The sequence below is a fragment of the Mus musculus genome, chromosome 6 (genome assembly GCF_000001635.26).
Source record: "Mus musculus strain C57BL/6J chromosome 6, GRCm38.p6 C57BL/6J".
Classification (NCBI taxonomy): domain Eukaryota; kingdom Metazoa; phylum Chordata; class Mammalia; order Rodentia; family Muridae; genus Mus; species Mus musculus.
In genome coordinates this window covers 141,922,630-141,948,547 of record NC_000072.6, presented here as the reverse complement: position 1 = coordinate 141,948,547, position 25,918 = coordinate 141,922,630, and the positions used below count along the sequence as shown (strand labels likewise).

Below are 25,918 nucleotides of genomic sequence, written 5' to 3'. Positions count from 1 at the left end.
ACATGGAGGGACCCATGGGATTTGGAACTCTGATAAATGTTTAAAATGTTCTATAAACTTAGAGCCATTCCAGGTCACTTGTTAAGTGGATGTGTTAGAGGATTTTCATAAATTAATGCTGTGGATCTACCTGAGATGTCATCCAGGTATGTTGAAATAAATCGTCTAGAGTAAATACGAATAAATCCTACTTTCAAGATGAAAAGTACAAAGTTTAGTGAGGTTGAATAGACCTTGCCCCCTTTCTCCATCGCATATAAATACTTATAATAACATATCACCTATACACAGAGAGACATGTTTATCCATACACAATATGGATGTCATAAATAACCATGTAGACCTCTCTATTTAGGTATCTGGTCATTTCCTAACTTCTACAGTTTCAAACCTGCAGTGCTAGATTCTTTCCCAGATCATAGACTTATTTATTGTTTTTACTTTGTTTTCATGTTTAAAATGATTCACTGTCTCCCCAGGTTTCTGTGAATCAACAGTGCCCCAGAAAGTGTTTCTCTTCTTGAGACTCCAGAGAAGTCTTGTAATGAAAAGAACCCACAAAGGAAGCTTTGGCTTCAGTGAGGCAGAGGTTCAGTATAATCATAACAAATACTGTCCCATTCGGAAAGGCAGGAGCCCTCAAGTAAATTCAAAGGGCATCACCTGGGTCTCATTTGCTTTGGCAAAAGAATTGAGAAGCTTGGTTTCAACCACGTTGTCATTAGCTTAAGGCCAGAGTTTAATAAATTCTAAGAATATCTTTAACATTGCCAAAGAATCAGCATAGATTTTTGTGTTTGCTTTTTCAATAGAAATCAAACAAATCCAATCTTACCTGATGCAGTTATTTATAAGGTTAGTCAGAGTAAATAAAAAACAAAAAGAAAAAAAAACAGAAAAAAAAACCTCAAAACAAAAACTGCCTAGATATTTTTATAACATTTCAGTAACTGGTTAAATTACTCCTATTTGTGTGTGTGTGTGTGTGTGTGTGTGTGTGTGTGTGTGTGTGTGTGTGTGTGTGTGTGTATGGATTTGTCTGTCCATAAGTATGTGTGCAGGTGTACATGTATACATGTGCATATTACAGAAGCCAGGAGTCAATGCTGAATGTCTTCCTGTAGGATGTTCTTTTTGATGTTCTATGATGGGGTCTCTTCATTCAGTTTCTTGGTGGTTAACGTGATTAGAATGCCAGATTGGCGCACTGCAGTGATCCTGTTCTTTGGGTCTTCCCAGTGATGGGCTTACAGGCATGTGAAGAGAAGCCTAGCTCTTTTACTTGCCTGGTAATAATTAAAAGTCAGGGCCTCAAGCTTAAAAAAAATCAAACACTTTACCACTGAACCACCACCTCCCTATCTGTGCTGGACAGTTTTATATGAATTTGACATTCACTAGAGTAATTTGGGAAGAGTGGCCTTCTGTTGAGAAAAATGTCCAAATGAGATTGACCTATGATCTAGCATGTAGTGCATTTTCTTTATTTATAATTGACATGTGAAGGTCTAGCACATGGTAGGTGGGTCTTGTTTGGTAGGTAGTCCTGGGTTGTATAAGAAGGTCAAGCAAGTCTTGAGGAGCAGAGCTGGAAGCAGCATTCCTCCTTGGTTTTTGCATTGACTCCAGCATCCAGGTTGCTGCTTTGGGCTCCTGTCCTGACTTTCCTCAGCAATGAAGTTAATAAACAACTGTGAGCTAAAATAAACCCTTTCCATTTCATTTCTCTTTGGTCCTGGTATTTTGTCACAACAATAGAAACTCTGACTAAGGCACTCTATCCTTAAGAGAGATTTTTTGGGGGGATGACTCGTTACAGTTCAGAAAATAATTTATTTAACAGCTTTCTCTGAGAAAGACAGCAGTAGGACTTTTAAAGCAAAGAAACTGGAAACATTTGAAGAACACCATGGAAGAAACAGAGAAAAAGGTTGCAACACAAGAAGGCAGATTCTTCTCCAAGATGAAGGTAAGGATTGTTTCTATGTGTGCATGCACATACTCATGAGAGTCTTCTCAAATAAGCATTGAAAGTGCTTGTAACATTGCTCAGCTCACACAAAAATTTCCAGCACAAATGCTTTTTTACCCAATGTGTTGTCAGTTATTTGCCTTAGAAACTGTTGGTTTTATAATGAGGGATGTCAGACCAGTATTATTCATTCAGGAAACAGAATAATTTAGGGCAGTGGTTCTCAACTGATGAGTTCTCAACATATGGGTCAGATGGCCCTTTCACAGGGGTCACATATCCATTATTCTGCATATCAGATATTTAAATTACAGTTCATAACAGTAGCAAAATGAAAGTTACAAAGTAGTAATGAAAATAAATTTATGGTTTGAGTCAATACAAGAGGAAGAACGATATTACATGGTCATGGCATCAGGAAAGCTGAGAAACACTACTCTAGAGTTTCTTACAGAAGAATGGGGTTTTGAATGTTTTAGGTATGTATTATGTTGTGATAGAATTTAGTCTGAAGTCAGGGGTTAATCCAGTGCTCAGCTTCAGAATCCTGACAGAAGGTGAAGGGTCATAGCTAGAAACCGGCTCCATAACATAAGCGCTTTGTTCATTAATATGTAAAGACGACTTCATGACCTGGCTAGAAAAATGTTTCCTTCAAGCTTTGGCAACATAATAATCATTGTTTGTAAGAAAATAGTCCATTCTGTTAGATGCTTTGGTGGGGTTTGATATTTTAGAAACAATTATTGTTCTCATAGTTCCAGAGGCATCTTTGCATCATAGAATGTGAGCATATATTAACCCATGAAATTTGAGCATTGGCTTAGTTTCTATAGAGTTCCACAAAATGTTCCTCTCTAAGATGTTGTCTCTTAAATCATCCTATTAAAAGTTAATTTTGTCTTTATTCACACATAGTTGAATCTGCATATTATTGTAAAAGAGGCATCAGACAGCCCCTGGAATGTGTTTTCACTTGCAAGAATGTATATCACTTATTGGAAGCCAACCACCCTTAAGTTCTTACAAGCTTCTGAGGAGCCCAGGTCTCTTGGCTCCTAATCCTTGCCAGATGTTTACTAGATGGGTCATTTTGGACAATTTATGCAACCTGTTTATACATCAGTGTTGTTCATTTGAAAAGGGGAGTGGTAGTCCTACATTTTAATATTTTTAAAGAATCTTTGTGTGTCCTTGCTATATATGTGTCTTTCTCTGTCACTGTATATGTGTGTGCTCATCTTTCAGGGTTAACCTACACTACTGATATGAAGGATTAAATGCAGGCACTCACACATACTAGGCAACTTCTCTTTTCCTGATCTGTACCTCCTTTAAGATGTCTAAAGTATCTTAGAAAGGTTTAAACCACCTTTAAGATGCGTTAATTTCTTTACATTTATCTTTTATTTTATGCATATGGATGCTTTGCTCTCATGTATATTGGTATACCATTTTCGTATCTTGTATCTTTGAAGGACAGAAGTTGCTGGATTACCTGAAACTAGAGTTGCAGGTGGTTTTGAATCACCATGTGGGTGCTCCAAACATAACTCAGTTTTCAACAAGAACAGCCAGTGCGTTAAACCACTGAGCCACATCTCTAGCTTCAAATCTTAAGATAATGATAAGTATTGTGATTAGTAGACTGTATTTGTAGATAGAAGTCATCAGGTATCATTATAAACAGTAATGATCAATGTTTATATTTGTTAACTGTTTTAGTTAAGGTTTCTATGGCTGTGAAGTGTCACAATGATAGCTGCAACTCTTATTAAAAAAATTTAATTGGGCCTTACAGGTTCCGTTTTAGTACATCATGGCCAGAATAATGGTGGCATGTAGGCAGATGTGGTGCTAGAAAATGAGCTAAGAATTCTACATCAAGATTGACAGGAGCTTCTGAAACCTCAAACTCCATCCCTACTGACACACTTTATCCAAAAGGCCACATCTACTCTAATAATGCCAGTTCCTGGTGGCCAAGCATTCAAATCTATGATCTTATGGGGTCCGATTCTATTCAAACCACCACAGTTACTTTAGAGTATAATAACTGTAGATATTTGTACAAATGTTATGGGAAAATGTTCAAACCACTAGTATATAAGGCAAATTTTAGAGGTAACTTGTTTAAAAATAAATTAGACTCCTTTCCTTCTCTAACTTTAGAACGATCTAGAAAGTTGGGGTGGTCAAAATGTCTACTATGCCAGACTGAAGCTTCTGCTTCTTGGTAAACTCAAGCTTCATCATTAGGAAAAGCCAGGACAGGGAAATCAAGCATGCATTACTGACCTCACCAGGTACCAATGTTTAGTTCTAACTCAGTGGCCAGACAGATGGCCCTGGTTTAGTTAAATGAGTCAACAAAACAAAACCAAAAATCATTAAGCTTGGAAAAAGACTGATATTAACAAAATGATGTTCGTGGGCGAGAGAAAAAGCAAATATACCACGTGTGTATGAAATCAACCAACAGTAAATTTAGTCAATAAAATTTACTAAAGAAAAGACGGGGGTTGGGACAGATACCTTGATCAGTAAAGTTGTGTTCAAGAATGCAGAAAAAAGGACAAAGTGTTAAACTGAACAATGAAATCCAGAGACTTGTCATTCCTACAGAGAACACAGTAGGCTTGCTGCCGACACGTGCCTTGGTATAATTCTGTGTTCTCTTCTTTCTCCTTCATAAAGTGAACAACATGTGACCTGCAGATAGCAGTACAGTGCTGGTGACCCATCAGCAGCTGTGTCTTACATAGAACAACTCCCTGTCTTCCTTTATGAATAAGGTACACTGATAAGATAGGAAATCCATAAGTATCTACAAAATTCACCACTGCTAACCAACTGTTCTATGTTTTTACAGAATGAGGACATAGTGGCATACAGAAGATATTACACTTTAAAGTTTGTTGCATGTTCGAGGACTGTTTATGATGGATATAATCATTTCCCTCATGGTGGAAGCTGTTCTATCAGTAGACAACAAATACACAACAAAACTAAAAGTCTTCATTTTTTTTTCTTAAACATTTTTCTTCCTAGGTGTTTCTGATGTCATTAACATGTGCATACCTAGCCAAATCACTATCAGGAGTTTATATGAATTCCATGCTCACACAAATAGAGAGACAATTTGGTATCCCTACATCTGTAGTTGGATTTATCACTGGGAGCTTTGAGATAGGTGAGTTATTTTTATAATTACCTATTTTTATATATTGATATTTTCTCCTTATTTATTACAGTAGCTTACTTAATCTGACTGAGTTACATACTTCCTGATGTTGACTGAAAAGCCTGGTTTGATGTGAACAAACCATTTATTTAAATAGCCTCATTACAGCCCCCAAGTATTGCCATATAGCATGAGACAGTCCCTTTTCTACAAAGAATAGCAGAAGATTTAAAGTATTAACCTTTAATTCTACCACTTGATAACCCAAAGACAAGTGAAGGGTTTTTCCTTGGCATTTTAGAAGTTTGATATAGGAGAAACTTGTGTCTGAAAGGAAACTATTTCTTTTTCTCTACTGTGTCTGTGAAGTTGATGGCTCCCCTCCCCTACTCACTAGAGACGACTAGGAAGTTTTCCTGTGTTTGAGGAAAACTGTCACACACAATTCCATAGAAGAGTAGACTAACTTTAACACCTGATTTGTGGTGATGAAGTGGGATATAAGAGTACCAAGGCTGAAAGACAAAAAGATTCTCTTTATAAACAAAGTGAACTAGAAGCATTGGTACCTCTCTTCTCCAATTTAATCATAGTTTTTACTTCCTTCAAGGTGAAATTGTCTTTAATGCATATAATGAAAACATCAAAGCAAAATGGGATTGAGCAGAAACTCACCAATACTGAAGATGCACCCTTCTGACTCCCAGGGTCAAGCTCCTTAGTGCTTACTATTTCACACGTGTCCTACACCTGTGGTGGTTTCAGGATTGATGCCTTACATAGACCTTATACAGACTGCTAGTGTTCTATGTGTCAGATGCAGCAAGTGCAGTCCACCAGTTACCTAAGATCCTGCGTGACACATTTGTGCTATGGAAGAAAGCCTCCTGAAGGAGTAAAGGTTTCACACACAAAGAAATGGGCAAGTTCATGTGAAGAAGAGATTTGTGCAGAGGGCAAAGCATCAAACTGTGAGGAGATAGAGTCGGCCCAATTTTATGCTAAGTTGGAAGTTGTTAGAGCATGAGCATGCAAATGTGCAGGAATGAGAAATAGGTAGAGACTGTGGCTTCCTATGGAGTATGCCTTTTATTTCCCAGGCAGCAGAGCACCAGTAAAGAGTGAAAAGTAAATATTGATTTTTTTCTATGCTCACATTTAAAACCCAGTGATATTTGATTTCAAGATAAAATTTTTCTTGCAAAAAATTAAAGTATATAAGCAAAGAGGAAACCAGTTACACTGGAGTAAAATTACCAGAATATCTCGACTGCCTAGAGGCAGAAATATCTGTGCTTTTTAACAGCAAGGTAAATATTAACTAGGTCTTATTTTCAAGTAAGTATTGACTCCATGACATTTTGCAGTATTTACAACGACCACACTATCATAAGCCACTATTTATACTTCTATTGGTAGAGGAATCATTGCTGTTCATGTCACTACTGCTTTCTACTTTATGAGGAACAGAAAATCTAATGTGCATTTAATGAAATTATTGGACAATTTCATTATTCTATAGTGAAATAGGAAGAGCTAAGGAGCTTGACCCTGGGAGACAGAACAGTGCATCTTCAGTGTTGGTGAGCTTCTGCTTAATTCCACTTTGCTTTGATGTTTTCATTAAGTGCATTAAAGACAATGTAACCTTGATGGAAGTAACTGTGATAAATTCAGTTAATGATAATTATTATTCTATAATTATTTATATTCAATAATAATTGTTTTCAATACTTATTATGCAAGTCCACAAAAATGCTCTAATTTCTTTGAACTCTATACCTTCTAGACTAAAGGTTAAAAATCCCTGTTTAATGTTGAAAATGTTAAGTCTTTCTATCACCATTGGTTGTGTCAGGTGACTTCATGGGAATTCATTAGAAATAGTTGTGAACAGAAGCGATTCACACTGACCAGTGAAAAAAGGATTTGGTGTACATTTCCCAAACAGTTTTGGAAGCAACCTCCTGTTAGCCTACATAACACTTTAGCTCTCTCCCCAGCTTGTCCCATTGCTTATTAGAAGGACACAAGGCAATGTAAAAGGTGAATTCAGCCTCTTGTGAGGCAGGAGTGTTTTTCCTTTCAATCAATAAAGATTTCAGACAGTTGCTTCTGCATGCAGAGGAGCACAGCCATAGGTTAGACACAGCCGTAGAGAGTTCAAACACTGAGTATCTTGGGACATTACCTGATAGATGATGATTTCATTGATGGGGTCTTTGGAAACAGACAGGCTGTAATAAGGAAAATAAAAATATAGAAGTGGAGAAACAAGCCATTCAAAAACAACACCACATCTCTTCTTCTTAGATAGCAGACTAGAGAGAAATAAAATTGAGAGAAAAACAGTCTTCAAATATCTTTCAAACAGTTCAGACCACTTAAAGATTTTCTAAGTCATCAAAGAAGAGTGTTTGATTTTTCTGATATTTCCCTTATGTATAATAGGAACAAGGTAAATGTTCTCACCAAACTGAAGGATGTGGTTTGCAGAGAAATTACTTATGTATTTGGTTCTTTTCAACTCCTTTTCTGTGTGACAAATACTTAGGCACATTAAGGAAACTTTTGGCTACTTGATCCCGCTTTTATTTCTTTTTAAAGGAAGTTTTACTAAGTTTCCCAAAGTGGTCTTGAACTCACTTTGTAGCCCAGGCAAATTTGCACCTTGTAATTGTTCTCTCTTGGCATCCTGTAGCTGGGGATGAAAGTTCTGTGCCACAAGGTTCTACTTGTTCTTTCCACTCTGTAACCTGTGTGTCAAAGGCCTCTGTCAGAACAGGGCTTTCCAGTGAATGTTTTACCCCAAAGCTTTCTTCTAAACCACAAAGAAGAACTCTTGGTTTGATTTCTCCAACCTAGACCTAAGACCCATTTGGAGGACTAGGACTCTTACCATCTCTCTGCTTAACAGTATTAACTGGTCAAAAAAAAAAAAAAATAAAAGAATTGAAAATCAAAGCAGACATCCAACTTGTCCATGTTGAGCAATAAAAACTCTTAGAATAATGTTTATGGTTACATGAAGGCTGACACCTGATTTGTAGCCAATGCCAAAAGCAGGATTATACTGGATAGAGCCTTTAATATTCTCCAAAATGGAAGAGAACTTTCCTTCTGGGTCATAATTGCTTTACCCATTAAAACAGTGTGAAAAACCTCATAAGCACCAATCCTTGAATTCTTAAGGTGGTTGATAAGCAATGAACTCTAGAGTCCAAATGTTTTAGAGGCTGTTGTCTAAGAGCTACTAAGACTTTACTAAAACATGCATTCTCATTTCCCTCTTTCAGGAAACCTTTTGTTGATTGTATTCGTGAGTTATTTTGGAAGGAAACTGCACAGACCTATCATTATTGGTGTTGGATGTGTGGTTATGGGCCTGGGGTGTTTCTTAATGGCATCACCTCATTTCCTCATGGGCAGGTGAGTATTCCAATCCTTGATGATATTTTAGGTTCAACTTTAACCTACAGGAAATGAGGCTCATAATAGTTTCCCCAATGTACAGAATGCTAGTATGTTAATTATATGTGGTTTCTGATCTGCCAGTATGATCTGTGAACCTTGTGGCCTCAGGTCCATTTGAGTTCCCATCCAGTCCATTTGTGACATGGGTATTTGAGACATCTCTTTCATGAAGTTGAGATACATGACCAGATTCTCTGAGTCTGGTAACTCTTGTGCTGAATCCTTCATCAAGATTATTTAGATTCTTTGATTACATGGGGTCTATAATGTGACATAGTCATGGGTCATCAAGGAATAGAAGAATGTCAAGGCTGATTTTATTTTCATGTTTACTAAAGTAATTTACAGAGAAAATTGTAAAAGTATAATTATGTTCAGTTATCGCTTACCCCTTTCCTACATTTTGGGGACAGTTTTCAGGTTTTGCTCATTTGTTTGTTTGCTTGAATGTCTTCAAATGTCTTGTTAGTTGTAAAACACATACAAAATTTACTATTTTCATTATCACACCATAAAGAATGTTCTCTTCTTTATGTAAGTGCCATTTCCTTGGAATTCTCCATCATTCTTTTCCTTATGAATTTGTTTAACTTCCTTCCCTCATCTTCCTCTTCCTCTTGCCTCTCCCTTCTCTTTTTCATTATTTCTTTTTTGTTTCTTTCCTTTCTTTTCTTAAAATGTGTTTTATATATTTTAGGTGTGTGTGTGTGTAAGCACCTTGCATGTCTGGTGCATACAGAGATAAGAATAAGGTATCTAATTCCCTGTATTTGGAGTTACAGATGGTTGTTAGTTACCATGTGATTGCTGGAAAATGAACCCAGGTCCACTATAAGAGCAGCAAATACTCTTAACCACCAAGGCACCTTTCCAGTCCTGCTTTGCTTTGTTTTTTGCAGTAAGGGGTTGATAAGTAGCCCAGGCTGGTCTGAAATTTAATATGTAGCTCAGGCTGGCCTCAAACTTTTGATGATTTCTATAATTCATAAAATAACCATCCACCACAACCTAAGGGACTGGTATAACAATCATTTGCTTGCTTGCTTGCTTGCTTGCTTGCTTGCTTGCTTGCTTGCTTGCTTGCTTGCTTCTTGCTGAATTGTGGTGAAGAATTCCCTTCTGGGGACCCAAAGAGAAATAGGAAACTTGGTTTTGTCAAACGAAAGCTAGCTGACATCATTTGCCATCCAGTCTCTATGTGCTGAAAAAGTTCATGTCTTTCCTTAAGTCCTGACTGTAGTAATCTTAAAGGCTGGATGGATGAGCTAGCTTTTCAGAAATGTCCTGGAAGAAAATATTTAGAGGAAATTGCTTTGATGCAGGTTAGGTAGGATAAATGAGGGAGCTGGACTGGAAGGTTCCAGAATATCAGCATCCCAGAGTGTGAATCCTGTAAAACCTGTCTTTCTCTTCTTCCACTCTTCAATATACAAATCTTACAGGCATCAGTTTTTTTTTCACAATCCAATGTATTCCAACAACCATAGCTTTTTGTTCATTAGCATATTTGAAAAACTTAAGGTTAGTAAAGCACTATGCAATCTATTTCTGGGGGTTTTTGTTGTCCCCATTTGTCTATTAAGCATCTTTTAAAAAGTACTATTAGATCTTTCCACAATTGCTTGTCCTGTATATTTATGTGGTATGCCTGTAACATGTTTTATATTATAATATGTAAAAAACTGCTTCATCTTACTAGATACACATGCTAGACCACTGGTCATTTTAATTTGTATGGGTATTCCAATAATGTACATAACCATAACTTCTAACAAGTGCATAATCACAAAATCAGCTTTTTCTGAAGCTAAGGCAGTTGTCCACTGAGATCCACAATATGTGTCTATTGTATGATGCACATATTTTAGTTTACCACACTCTGTAAAATGGAACACATCCATTTACCAAATTTCATTTCTTTGGGTGCCTTTAGGGTTGGTTCCTGTAGGCAATGGAGTTTGGTTTATAATGAGCAAGTAGGACATTGCCTCACAATTTCCTTGGCTTGTTGTTGCCAAACGACAGAGAATTCTTCCTTTATCTTTGCTGCTAACATGGTGTTTTAAGTGGCATTCTGAATTCTCTAATACACTGCTTATCAAGAGCTAATCAGTTTTATGATTACCTTGAGTCAGAGGGCCTGGCAAACCTGTATGGGATCTTATGTATATTATATTCAGTGGACGACTTCTATTCTTGATCATTTGTTGTAGCCGAATAAACAGTGAAGTCAATCAAGAATCATCCTGAATAAGTTCAGCAGTCTCTATGGTAAAACAACCCTCTCTGCATATGAGAGTCAGTTACTATATGAAGAGACTCTTGAAAATCTGATACCACCATAAATATTACATATAATTCTGATTTTTTAACCGATTTATAGGGATTCTCAAATAACTTATTTACATCTTCTACTTTATATTCTACCTTTCCTGATTTATTAACACAGTGTAAAATGTAGGGGCTCCAGAAATTGGAGTTCTTTTATCATACAAGGAAGAATCAAATTAGTTCTTTTAATGAACTGAAGTCACTTGCTTTTAGGGTATTTGTTGCTAGTCTCTCCCAAGAAATTACTACACGTTATTTGCCAATGTTCATCTTGTGTCTATAACGAGGCAATTTTAGCATTAGTAAAAGTTACCACGATTTCAGCTAGATTCATTCTAGCTAATTATCAAAGTCTAATTTTCATTCTAGTATCAATTCAGAAACCTCTTCTACGTAGGTTTTTAAGTTCTTACTGTTTGTGTGCTAAAAGTATCCATTACAAGATATAATCTTCCCTCTGCATAAGAATTCCTAGAAGGGAAATGAGTAGAAGGAAAGATAACTAAGATCCAGGCCATCTTTGGATTAATACAATCTAGATGTGTATCCTGTAATTTCTTTTCTACCAAAGCTAACTCTTTCTCAGCCTCAGGCTATTTAAATCTACCACCTTGTTAGATTTGAAATACATTGATAGCTCTTGAGTAGCCAAGCCAATTGCAGGCCTCAGCTAGTTAATCCCTCCTGGTAGCTTCTGATAATCATTCAAAGTCCTTAATTGGTTTCTTATGATTTGTACATTTTGTGGCCTAAACTCTTGTAGACTTATTCTATATCCTAGATATTTCAACGAATCCTCTCTTTGTATTTTTTCATGGGCAATTTATAATCTCCAGGAAGGGAAGGTTATTTTATTTTTTAACTTTATTAAACATTCTTTCCAAAATACTTATATCTGAATCAGCCAATAGGATATCATCCATATGCTGATAAATAATAGCTTGAGGAAATTGTTTATGAATCATCTTCAATCTTTTCTGGCTCTGGAAACCCTGTTCTCAGGGAAATAGAAATCACTATTCTGCAGATGCCCTTCTTGCACTCAACTACTCACAGTGAATGTTTCCTGTGTCTACACAGATACAAATATGAAACAACAATATCACCTACAAGCAACTTGTCCTCAAACAGCTTCTTGTGTATAGAAAACAGAACACAGACCTTAAAGCCAACGCAAGATCCAACAGGTTGACTTCTGCTTCTCATTGCTTTCTGATAAGACACTTGGCCACAGAATGCTTTTTTATTATTAGATATGAAACTAGGTTTATTAGACACGTAAGACAAAGGAATATTTATTTCCATTTTCAGGGACAGGAGATATCTAATAACCTAGGATACTCTCCCTCTTGTGTTTGGGAATACTTAAGATGTTTTTATTTCTTAAAGTGTGTATTTTAAAAAAAGCCATTGATTTCTACTCCAGCACTATTAGTCTCACAAAAGAAAATGAATTAGAAAGATGAATTTAGACAAACAATGTGATCTATGTGTTTGGTCTAGTTTACTTTCTGTTGCTATAATAAAACTCTGACCTGGGAAATATTTACAGAAAACTTTGAATTAACTGTTAGTAACACTTAACCATGAACTACTTATGTGGTTTTCTCTTGTTTTAATGCAGAGTGTGTAAAAGAAATAAAATCATTAATGTGGATATATGTACTAATAGGAAATACTATGCGTGGAATTGGTGAAACTCCCATAATGCCCTTGGGTATTTCTTACATCGAAGACTTTGCCAAATCAGAAAACTCTCCTTTATATATTGGTAAGTTTGACAACCAGCCTTAGGAAGGTAGAAAGTGATTATTGATTTCAATGCTTTGTGGTTTTCTGCACAGAGAGCAATGTGCTACAGTGTCATTGGTCAGAAGATTGTTCAAATGGGGAGAACCCCTAGCTGCAGATATACCAGTTCATCAGACAACTTCCCATTGTTGGGGAGCCCCCCGATCTGCCCGCGAATAGTCCTCTGATGCTGCCACAGTATCTGTAAACCAGTAATAGAATTGCCAACAATTCTTGGAAAATATTTCTTAGATTCAACTGTTATGTTTTGTTTTTCGATTTTTGTAGCTTTCAGGTTCTAATCCTTTGTTTATAAGCTATTCCAATTCCATTGTTGGCCAAATATCTGGATGCCTACTTTGCTGTATTGCATGAAGTGATCTTTTTTAAAATGTATGATTTCCCAGGCAAGAGTAAATCTAGTTTCCATCTTCTTATGTTGTCTACGAAATGATCTCTAATATGAATAATTTGTTTATATTCTTGAGTTAATTTATCTGTAATTGATTTGTAAACCCATAACTTTATATATAGCAGTGGTTCTCAACCTATCATTGTCTACCACTTTAGAGATGGAATGACCCTTTCAAAGGGGTCGTCTAACACATGATAAAACACAGATATTTACATTGTGATTCATAATAGTAGCTAAATCACCATTATTAAGTAGCAAGAAAATTATTTTATGGAGAACTTTATTGAAAGATTACAGCATTAGGAAGGTTGAGAACCACTTCTATATAGACATAATTTTAAAAATCAATCAAACAAACAATAAGAACCAAATAGGGTAAAAAATGACAGGAAGAAATGTAGGATTAATGAAGATGAATTAAATTTAAAAATAACTTTTGCTCATTTGTGGAGACTTATTAATTTGACAGTAATATTTTCTAGTGTTAATTTAGTCATTCACTTTAGATCTCTTCACATTCATCTAAGAAAAAACACAAGTACATCCTACAATGATAAATAGATCTAATTATCAAAATTTGAGACAAATTATATAGATAAATATATAAGCTACAATAATAACTACAGTAAGTGAATAAGATACATAATTTGTGAACCTTATATTTAGTACATATGTAGCTTATTAAGTTTCTTAAATGAACAGCTGTATAATTATATATGTGTTTTAATGAAATAAATACAAGGCAAATAAACTAATAGAATTTGATATACAGCTCTGTAGCTGCACAGATATAGAAGTCGAATATAAAAAAACCTGGTAGCTATCTATGTAGGCAGTAAGTTAAATCAAGAAGAAATGAAATGTTCTTGAGAGCTCATAAATGTATTCAGAAGAATCCACACTCAGGACTCTTCTACTTAGTAGGTAGGCTGAGAAGAGGAAATTTAACAGGTACTATCCGTGAAAACAACGCTAGAAATAAATGTACAATTTGGAGAAGGTATTAGGAGGAAGCAGATAGATGAGGAGTTGGCCAATATTGTCAAGTAAGTTAAGAGAATAAAGAACAATGGTGGAGAATGTGATCCATGGTAGAGGTCACTTTGGTACTCAGAGAGCACCTTAGAACCACAAACCATCTGAGCAGAATGACAGGCAGACAGTGCAGGGCAGGAAAGAACTCAGTAGAGGTTGGAGATCTTGTAGGAATCTTTGCATAGAGGACGTCAAGCAGAAGGAAGTGTCTGAGAGAACAAGGAAGATAGAAGGGCTTGGTATTGAGAAGTCAGGCACACAGAGGTAGACTAACCCATAGAACCACAGAGAAGGAGGAAAAGACAGGATGTAAAGTAAAGAAAAGGAAGGAAAGAAGTTGACTTTGCTCAGATATGAGTTTTCTGTGGGTAGGGGTGGCTAAGGAGAGGTTCTGAACTGCAGATACATTGGGAGAAACTGAGGTGGTTTCAAAGAAGCCAGGTGTGGTTGGAAAGGAGCAAGGAAGTGAAAATAGCTATGAAATAAGAAAGGTGATTAGTATAACATAAAAGAGAAGTGCTGTTATAATGATACATTCTTTGTGTGGAAGGAAGTTTCCAGAATGGAGCTTTGATGAAGCTGTACATTCATTACAACACACACTCATTTAGAAACCATTCTAATTTAATTTCTGTTCCTGTGAAAAAAATTCAAATTTGAAGAGAAAGAGGTTCATTTGGAGAAAGGAGTTCATATGGCTTACAATTCCAGCACAACTAAACCACAATAGCAGGAGTCGAATCAACTGGTCACATCTTTAAAAGCAGAGTAAATGTATGCATGCTATGTCTTTGCTTACATGGTTATGCTCTGCTGTTTCTTTACTCTTACTCAGTTCTGAACTCCCTTCCTAGGGAATGGCTGCCTACAGTGGGCTTGGCCTTTTCACATCATTTAGTTTAATTAAGACAGTTTCCTACTGGCATGTCCAAAGGTAAATTCAATGTAGACAGAACACCATGAAGGCTTTCCTCTCAGGTAATTCTATGTTATACCAAGTTGACAATGAAAGCTAGTCTTACTGATGCCCTTTTAAAACATGGCTATGGAAACATAAGAGGACCTTGTTCACATCAGGGTTTCAGGGGGACTGATAGTGACACCCTTGCCTTCATCTTAACATAAAAGAGAATTTGGAAGATTGCTTTAAGTAATGAAGCTTCTGGGTCAGTCAACTTCTTTTCACTTTAATATATAACTGAGATAATTGTTGGCTCACTTCTTTGGATGTTTTGATCTATATTGCTAGACTATGTGGTTTGGTCATGAAGAAGCTAATTATGGCAGAAGAATGAGTGTGGCAAAACCATCATCTTGTGATGGGCAAATACAACACAATATGAAAGAGACTATGGTTGTACTCCAGATGACCTGAAGACTTATCACCATGCCCTGCATGGGAAGGTTCCATCAGAATCCACTGGTGCCCTGCTGGGAAATAATTCTGTAACACATGATCTTCTGAGAATGTTCAATACTGAAACAATGAAAAATTCTTTCTCAATATTTATAAACACCAATACAGGTACATATAACATACATATGATACATGTTGATATGTATGTTATATATACATATTTATGTACATGTAACATAGATACCAAGCATAATTTCTTTATATGTTGAATATATAAAGAATATCTCCAGTTATAAAGCATATAGCTTGGAGGTAGAGCTCTTGTCTACCCTATTGCATTTTATCTGCAGCTCTGCAAAGGAAAGAAAAGAAATTAAGATTATCAACAATTCAATCTCATGGCTTTTTGTGTGCAAGAAAATTCATATGTGCTTATCTATATCCCTATCTTTGTTTACTTCCAGGGATTTTAGAAATGGGGAAGATTGTTGGCCCGATTATTGGACTTTTGTTGGGATCTTTCTTTGCACGTGTTTATGTAGACATTGGGTCTGTGAATACAGGTAACACAATGCATTTTATTTATAAAGCCCTGTATAAGTTAAGTCTGGTTATTCCTCCCAGACCCATGCTTCCAGAAATAAGAACAAGATTCAAAATATATTTACAAATACCATGGCCATATAGCTAGCTCTTCTCTGACTAGCTCATAACTTAAATTAATCCATTAATTCTAATCTACATTCTGTCATATATCTGGTTCCCTATACTCAGGTACCATGATTTTATTTTGTCACATCTTCCAGGATGAATTTTCTGCACCTGGCACTATCCAAGAATCCATTCTTCCTTTCAGATATCCTACCCCCAATTTCTATGATATAGGCTATCTATATCTATGATATAGGTCATCAATTTATTATTGACAGGTGCCACATCCATACATACACAAGATGTTTCCTATACAATTCCCTGTTTGAGTCTAATAAAAGAATCTTCTTTTAAATAAAATTGTATACAAATATAATAATTATGAAACAAAATCTATAAGGGAATATTTATGTTTAAAATGATCAGCCTCTAGAATTTGTCAACTTTTGATACTATTTTATGATCTATTCTATCTTGTTATGTTAAAGTTGTGTACTTCATTCAATATCAATCCTAACTTATATTATGAACCTAAAAAGTTGTGAGGTTTTAACTATCTAGTCTTCAATCACATCAGAGAAATGAGAAGAAATAAATATTACCTGACTGAGTAAGAAATGTAGACAAGCAGGTTATAATAATATATATAAGAGAGACATAGTTGGCTACCTTAACAGATCCCCAGAATTGTCTCTATAACATTAGGGCATCCATCTTCAGTCTTCTGGCCAAGTATATCTGACAGACATATTTGTGAAGCAAGAGCTATGAAGGACTTGCTTACCCTATATTTGCAGAGTTGGCAGTTGACTTCCCTGCACCCATTTATTCTTTCTGGATAGATTTTTTTCTTTTTTCTTTTGAAAAAAAAAGATGTATTTGTTTTTATTTATATGAGTTCACTGCAGCTGTCTTCAGACACACACGAGAAGAGTGCATCAGATCGTATTCCGATGGTCAGGAGCCACCATGTGGTTGCTTGGAATTGAACTCAGGACCTCTGGAAGAGCAGTCAGTGCTCTTAACTACTGATCCATCTCTCCAGCCCCTTCCTTCCTTTCTCTCTCTCTCCTCCTCCTCCTCTCTCTCTCTCTCTCTCTCTCTCTCTCTCTCTCTCTCTCTCTCTCTCTCTCTCTCTCTCTCCTTTCTCCCTTTCTCTCTTTCTTTCTTTCTTCCTTCCTTTCTTTCTTCCTTCCTTCCTTTCTCTCTCTTTCTTTCTTTCTTTCTCTCTTTCTTTCTTCCTTTCTCTCTCTCTTCCTTCCTTCCTTCCTTTCTTTCTTTCTTTCTTTCTTTCTTTCTTTCTTTCTTTCTTTCTTTCTTTCTTTCTTTCTTTCCTTCCTTCCTTCCTCCCTCCCTCCCTCCCTCCCTCCCTCCCTCCCTCCCTCCCTCCCTCCCTCCTTCCTTCCTTCCTTCCTTCTTTCCTTTCTTTCTGTCTTTTCTTTCTTCCTTTCTCTCTCTCTCTCTTCCTTCCTTCCTCTTTCTTTCTTTCTTTCTTTCTTTCTTTCTTTCTTTTGTTATTCACTTTACATCCTGGTTACATCCTCCCACAACTCCTCCCTTCTCTCCTTCTCTCCTTCTCCTGTGATTGGGTGGGGTACTACTGACTATCCCACCCCCCACCCTAGCACATCAAGTCATTGCAGGGCTAGGCACATCCTTTCACACTGAGGCCAGACAAGGCAGTCCAGGTAGAAGAACATATCCTATGGACAAGCAACAGATTTTGGGATAGCCCCATTCTAGTTGTTTGGGATCCACATGAAGACTTGGACCAAATGAGATAGATGTTTTGAAGTTTTCCTAGAAACAAATCTTTAGAAGAAAGAGCATCGATGTAGTCAGAGGTAGGATCAGGCAGGATGCTGGTACATTAAGCCTCAGTATCTCAACATTCCAAAAGGCAAATTTTGTCAAGGCTATCTCTTTGTTTATTGTTTTTCTGTGACCATAAAGCTTTCAGAGATAACATATATTTTTCTATTAACACAATGTATGAAATGTGCAATGTGCACTGATCAGTTAATGAAAATTCTTCATTTTTTTTAAGCAAGTGAAACACATCTGTTTTTCTTAAGTTAGTTTGGACTGCATATCCAAACTACAACATAAACCTTCATCCAAGTCAAATGAAAGGATGGCATGATGAATCTTGAAGACTCTTTAGCCAATAAAATCTATTGGCTATATATAGCTGAAGTTCTGGCTAGAGACATTTTTATGTCTCAACCAGTCTCAGGGCTGCTCCATATACAGGGATCAGCAAATCATGTTACCTGTTCTGTTTGGTTTTCTTGATTTCTTTCTTCCTGTTTGCAGCCAAGATCTTCAGGGGGTTGTCCTCTATCAAATCTGATCCTTATTATTTTGGGTGGAATCTAAAACCTTTTCTTCTTTCCTGTTGACACATACACAGTCTCTCCTCCACCATAACATACTTTTTTCCAGCAGTTTTAAGTCATTATCAGTATAGACTGATCCAATAATAGTCTCTTTTCTATCCAGGTCTGCTCCATTTTGACTACTCTCAAAGAGAATATATAATATCACCACTAGCATTGACCATGTAACCATGTTCATATTGCCAAATCAAAATGAGACTTACAGTGTCCAAATATACCCCTCTATAATGAAATATATTTACCAATATTACTGAGACAGGGTTCCTTTGTCAGCCCAGGCTGTTCCGGATTTTCTCTATATATAGGGTTGGCCTTGAGGTTAAAAGGAACCTATCTGTTACTGATTTGTCACCCAAGTATTGGGATCAAAGGCATGAGTTTATTTATTTGGCATCTATGTACTCTTAAAACATTTGTGTCAATTTTTATCTCTATCTTCCTGTTTTGGAGATTTACTTTTTATGTAGATATATCTATCATTCTTTTTTTTTTCTCTTACTTTAACATTCTTCACTGTATCCAACTTTATGAAATTCCTTTCCATTTCAGTGCTTAAGCACACATTCAAACATATTGTAAGACAATATTGCATTGTCTCTATGGCATGTGTTTATTTGACTTATTTATCTCCTCTAACAAAAGCCATTTATTTTCTGCATTGCCAAGATGTTAAGTAACAAGTACATTTAATAATCCTAACACTATTACTTTCTATATGTCACTTGTTTACTCCTTTTCTTGGATCTTACTGATCCATCATTTTTCTTTAGATGTTTCTCTTATCCAGAGGTCTTTGAATTCCTTACTTGGATGATTTCTTTTCCTGGAAAGATAAAAACAATAAACCCTGCCCCAACCCTAACTCTTGGTTCTTACATTAAGTAATAAGATATACCTTTCCTGGGCAAAATGCTATTTGGTAACAGAAAAGAATCATTATCTTTCAAATTGAAATCAAACATACCTCATGTGTGTATATATACCTATATTCCCTTTCTTTATATAAATTTAAGGTTGATATGTATTTATTTTTAAATTACTAAGGACATTCTTACCTACTATTAAGCAAAAAATTGCATAATACCTTTAAGAAAAAAAAATGTGTCAGTGTGGATTTTAGACTGTCATTTGCAAGCAGCTTTATCTATCAGCAGGGGTCCCCATCCTGACTTCACTGTTTTCTGTGATCCATTCTGCTCTCAAGGCTCTGACCAGTCCTGGATGCCCCTGTAGGGGTTCCTGTCCATTGACATGAACCATGTTTGGCCAGGCCAGAGCCTCTGGTCTTTGCCTACTCCATGAATGTAGTGGTTCCATGGTAGGATAGGGCTGGGGCCTTCACCTTTCTTCTCAAACCTCTGCCTGGAGCCCAGCAACAGCTCATGTGCTCCTCTCTTGAGGGACACTCTGGTTGCTGCTTGTGTACATCTTTAGGCCTTAGTTGTGTGACCCAAACTGAGCTGTTGGGCCCATGGAAGGTTGTGTACATTCCTACTCACTACCTGCTCTTTATAGGCCTCCATTCTCCCTAGCTGTAGCCTTTCTATACACAGGGTCTTTCTTTTAGAAACTTTTTAAAACACTGCTTAATTTTTTACTCTTTTCTTAAAAGACAGCGCTTTAAAACTGTTTTGTTTCATGGAGAATTAATCCCTCTACACAGAAAGTTATCTCAAGTTGGTTTGGATCTATGCTGTGGTTGGGCAACATTTGTAGAAGTTAAGTCTGGTACTGCCTCCCAGCCCTGTGCTCCCAGAAAAGAGACTCAGACTCGAAACATGTTTATAAATACCTTGGCCATATCGTTAGGCTCTTCTTTGACCGTCTCATAACTTAAATTAATCCATTTATTCTAATCTACATTCTGCTACTTGGCTGGTTACCTGTGATCAGGTACGTGCATTCATCTTGTCACATCTTCTCAGGCAAATCTCCCGTCCCTGGCATTATCCCAGAACCCTTCCTGACTCCCAGATGTGCGTCTTCCTATTTCCTACCAAAGCCATAGGCCATCAAATTTATTATTCGCAGGTGCCATAAGATATTTTTTCTACGGAGTACAGTCCCTAAAGTGTGTGAGAGAGCTCAGGAATGGTATCCCACTGCCTCTCTTGATCATAATTAATGTAAACACTGCTTACAGATGGCAGACCTAAGGGGAACAGAGCTAAGGGTAAAATGTCAAATTCTGATTCAAAACCACCGTTCTCCTACCACATTTCAGCCATATATTCGTTTTAAAACTTTTACTTACATAGTTTTCTTTTTTTTCAATGAGGCAGTCACAGTAGATAACAAAACAAGTATTTCAGTTATGTGATGACCATCAATTTAGTAAATTTTCACATAACAAACAGAAAAGCTCACTTACTGATGGAAAATATATCACCACAAAGTGCTTGATAAAGTTAGTTATTTTTCCTTATTTTTAATCTTTTTATTAATTATGATATTTATTTACTTTACATCCCTATCACAGGTTTCCCTCCCTCCACTCTTCCCAGTTCCTCCCTCTTACCTTCCTCCCTCCATCTACTTACCCCTCCATCCATCCCAAAGATATACCTTGGCACAGGTGCAGTATGAATAGGTGCACCTTCTTCTACTGAGCCCAGTTAGAGGAAAGGGATCAAAAGCAGGCAATGTAGTTAGTCAGAGACAGCCCTGGCTCGTGGCTTAAGAGGCCACATAAAGATCAACCTGTACAACTGTTAACATATGTCCAGAGGGCATAGATTTGTCTCATGCATGTACACTTGTTGGCAGTTCAGTATCTGTGAGCACCTATGGACCCAGCTTAGTTTATTCTGTAGTTTTTATGTTGTATCAACCCATCTGGCTCATTCAATCCTTCCTCCCCCTCTTCTACAGAATTTCCCAAACTCCATTTAATCTTTGGCTGTGGCTCTCTGAATCTGTTTTGATCATTTGATGGATATGCCATTCTATTACAAATATGTTAGGTTCCTGTCTGCTACTATACCAGAATATAATTGATAGTGTCATGGGTAGGCTCCCTCTCTTGGCATGGGCCTCAACCCGGACCAATCATTAGTTGACTTTTCCCTCAAATTCTGCTCCATGTCTGACCAGTGCATATCTTATAGACAGAACAAATTGTGGGTCTAAGCATTTGTGAGTGGGTTGATGTCCCAACCCCTCCAATGGAAGTCTTTGCATATTATAGGAGATGTCTAATTCAGGCTTCATATCCCCCATTTCTAGGAGTCTTAGCTAAGGTCACCCTCATTAATTCCTGGGAATTTTCATTGTCCTAGGTTTCTAGCTCCTCCCAGAGATGACTCCCAATTCCAGGTGTCTCTACTAGACCTCTCTCCCTTTCTTCCTGTCTCCTCCCCCAACATCATCCCTCCTGTTCCCATCTCCACTTCTTCCCAAAATAGTTAATTTTTAATGAATGCACAAAACATAAAAATAATTGTATTTTGTTTTATTATTTGTATGTATATGTGCATGTCTATGTGTGCTTGTGGGGTGCATGCTGAAGTCAGAGAGAGTGTCAGATCTCCTGAAATTAGCGTTACAGGCAAAAGTATAAATAACTCTTGACCACTGAACTGTCTTTCTGGCCCTTTCCTCACCTATTATGGTATTTTAAGACATGACTACATCAGGATAAACTTAGTTCCTTTAATATGTCTCAAATCTTTTTTAACTATTTAAAAATTTTTTAATTAGGTATTTTCCTCATTTACATTTCCAATGCTATCCCAAAAGTCTCTCATATGTTCCCCCCTCCACTCCCCTCCCACTCCCACTTCTTGGCCCTGGCGTTCCCTGTACTGAGGCATATAAAGTTTGCAAGAATATGTCTCAAATCTTGTTTCTGTCTTTTTGAGATAAACCTTTAACTATTACTACATGTACTACTTCAGACCTTTTTCTTCTTACTTACTTCAACTTCACAGAATGAGTCAACCTCAGATACTTTTTCTAAAGGTCTGAATTACCCCCGTGAGGTGGTGGATGCCTGTAATCCCAGCACATGGGAAAAGATAAAGATGACCACAAGTTCAAGACACAAACAAGAATGATAACAAATGTACAAATGGTGAACAATGATTTGCAAAGATTATGTTTAGATGAGTTTGTGAATTGTAAAATTTTTCTATAGTTTACTAAGGAAAAAATTATGCAAGCTAATATAATATCTACATTTCTTTACAGATGACCTGACCATAACTCCCACTGATACACGCTGGGTCGGTGCTTGGTGGATTGGCTTTTTGGTCTGTGCAGGAGTGAATATCCTGACCAGCATCCCCTTTTTCTTCTTTCCAAAGACACTGCCAAAGAAAGAACTACAGGATAATGTGGATGTGACTAAATATGAGAAAGTTGAAAAACATAGAGAAAGAGCCAAAAAGGAAAACCTTGGAATCACTAAAGGCAAACATGAAAACTTTAAACTCTATTTGGTTTAGATGGGTCTGTGTTTAGTGGGCATCTGTCACTTGTGCTGAGTTAAGACAGTTTGTCACAAAATGTCCCTACTCAGATATGTTAAATGTTTTCCACGGTCACCATTTGAAAATAACTGACATAATAGGGAACCTGGCTTATTTTAGATTAGATTAATGAAGAGTTTAAGTCAATCTGCACACTCAATGAGCAAATATATTTTCCCATCTGTTTTGGTAGTCCTATTTTGCAGACAATATTAGTCTAAGTTTAAAAAAAAAGCAACCAGAAATCAAAGATAAAGACAAAGATAGAAAATCTTTTGATAAGAAAAATTTTTAGCTGTGAGCAACCTTGAAGTCAAGGCCAATAGATGACACAATCCTCTATATTTGAAGATGCATGGTAGTTTGGAGGAGAATTGTTTCCTTAGAACAAACTGTCCTAAAATAAGCAGGAATGCTACTAACTGACAATGCAGAGTAGAGATGCTCCTGTGAGAAGCTACGGTGGGACAGTGGAGTGTTATTCAAAAGTGCCCATTCTTAAAGTACATAAGGTGTATGGCTTAGGCTCTAGAATTCTGAAAGTGTATAGTTGGAAGATGCTCTGCCAGTACTTTCCCTGTCAAATGAAGGTAATAGTGAGTTATATCCTGGGTTTCTGTGTTGTCAGAAATGAAACTTCAAAGCTGGTTCCTCGCTGATTCTTGAAAATGGTCTAGTCACTGTCTAGTGAACGCATGATAGAAGGAAATGAGAGACAACCAAATGAAAGTGTGGACAGAGACACAATCCCATCTTTTTATAGTTTTGTTTGTGCTTTGATTCATATAAAGCCTGTTGTGTCATTAATGTCAATGTGACTTAAATAACGATATAGAACTTTAGTCCCAAGGAGTAAAGATTTATCAAATGCATTTGTGTTTCAGCAAAAATCAGTGATAGGAGAATGCTGGACACAAAATGCAAGGAGGGCCATGTTAAGTTGGTGGTCTGTATGACCTATTGTTGCAGATTTCTTGCCATTCATGAAGAGCCTCTGCTGCAATCCTATTTATATGCTGTTCAGTCTTACGAGTGTGCTCCAGATAAATGGATTTGCCAGTACATTTACCTTCTTGCCCAAATACCTGGAGCAGCAATATGGAAAATCCACTTCAGAGGCAGTATTCCTCATAGGTATGTACGTTCTTTATTAGTAGCAGCTCCCCCTCACACAAGGACATGTCTAACAGTAAGATAATGTGACTAGGAGAATACAAGGAAATGAAATCTCTTAGGATAGTCTTGCAAATTTCTTCCTTGCAATCTCCAAGGAAATCAAGAAATGATATAATCAGAAAGGAGCCCCAAATTCCCTCTCTGATTTCATTCCAAACTGAATGGAAATCATCATAGTTATAGAAATCTTAGGAGAAGCTCATATGAGTCAGTTTTCAAATACTAATCTGTTAATAAAGAGTTAACTCACTGGGCTTCTGTATCTTACACCCTCATTTTACATCTGGGCTTCAGTTCTTGCTCTCCATATTTCTCCTTAATTCAGTGGCTCAGACGCCTCTTGGTCTGATGAGTCTGCGCAGCCACACTCTGCTTTTCTTGTTAGTTACACTAAACCTAGAGACCCTACTTAACCCTTTTCTTTCTTCCTTCCTTCCTTTCTTTCTTTCTTTCTTTCTTTCTTTCTTTCTTTCTTTCTTTCTTTCTTTCTTTCTTTCTTTCTTTCTTTCTCTCTCTCTCTCTCTCTTCCTTCCTTCCTTCCTTCCTTTCTTTCTCTCTTTCTCTTTTTCCTTCCTTCCTTCCTTCCTTCCTTCCTTCCTTCCTTTCTCTCTTTCTCTCTTTCTCTCCTTCCTTCCTCCTTCCTTCTTTCCTTCCTTCCTTCCTTCCTTCCTTCCTTCCTTCCTTCCTTCCTTCCTTCCTTCCTTCTTTTTCTTTGATTTTGTATAGGGAAAAAGAGTCAGGGAGGAAAAGTGTTAGACATCAGCGATGCACAAAATGTTTTACACTTGCTAAACACAAATTCAGTAGCAACCTTCAAAATCATCTAGAGAAAAGTCAAATTCCAAATACATAGAGTGGAAAGAAACAAATTAAATATTTAGAAGTGTGTGTGTTTTGTATAATGCTCATAAGATTTTTATAATTTGCTACAAATCATTAAGTAAATGCTAATTGTGTTTTTAAAGTGGTGTTATGGGTATTTCTAAACCTCATTCTATGTAATATATGCGTGAATCGGGGTAGAATCACAGTATATTTAAGATAAATTTTTTTAAGTAAGACATATTGGACAAATTGATAAGATATTTATTTTTCTGATGTTCTTATGAATACTACTTACTTGTGTTTATAGGTGTTTATAGCTTGCCTCCAGTATGCCTTGGATATTTAATCAGTGGCTTTATTATGAAGAAGTTTAAGATCACTGTCAAGAAAGCTGCATACATAGCATTTGGCCTGTCCTTATCTGAATATTTTATTTTTCTCTGTAACTATTTGTTGACCTGTGATAATTTCCCAGTTGCTGGATTAACCACCTCTTATAAAGGGTATGTTGTTTCCTAATGAAGATCGAAATGTTTTCACAATTGCTGGTTCACTTTTTTAAAAGATTGCACATGGCCAGATCATTTTATTATGACTTAATGACAGTGATCCATGGTTATTTTATATTTTTCTTCCATTCATCGATTTTATGCTATCCCATACAAGGTGTGATCTTATTAAAGAGGCCTGAGAACTATCAGTGTGTAAGTTTATTCCATATGCATATGGGTGGTGGTGATATCCTAGTCTACTTTAAAGTGTATACATACATATAATCTGATATATATATTTAATCTGATTTTATTTTTTTAAAGATAGGACATTTCCCATTCAATTTG

At 36.6% G+C, this 25,918-nt stretch overlaps 1 protein-coding gene across 1 annotated transcript in view; it reads left to right on the top strand.

Moving 5' to 3' along the window:
- Positions 1 to 1,585: 1,585 nt before the first annotated feature.
- Slco1a1 (solute carrier organic anion transporter family, member 1a1) overlaps positions 1,586 to 25,918 on the top strand; it is a 39,682-nt gene continuing 15,349 nt past the window's right edge. Inside the window, exons 1-9 of the mRNA NM_013797.5 lie at positions 1,586 to 1,969; positions 5,024 to 5,165; positions 8,453 to 8,585; positions 12,042 to 12,148; positions 12,586 to 12,732; positions 16,024 to 16,122; positions 22,798 to 23,019; positions 24,048 to 24,212; positions 25,387 to 25,582. Coding sequence (NP_038825.1) covers positions 1,910 to 1,969; positions 5,024 to 5,165; positions 8,453 to 8,585; positions 12,042 to 12,148; positions 12,586 to 12,732; positions 16,024 to 16,122; positions 22,798 to 23,019; positions 24,048 to 24,212; positions 25,387 to 25,582 — 1,271 coding nt within the window. The 5' untranslated portion in view covers positions 1,586 to 1,909. The remainder of the gene's footprint in view (positions 1,970 to 5,023; positions 5,166 to 8,452; positions 8,586 to 12,041; positions 12,149 to 12,585; positions 12,733 to 16,023; positions 16,123 to 22,797; positions 23,020 to 24,047; positions 24,213 to 25,386; positions 25,583 to 25,918) is intronic.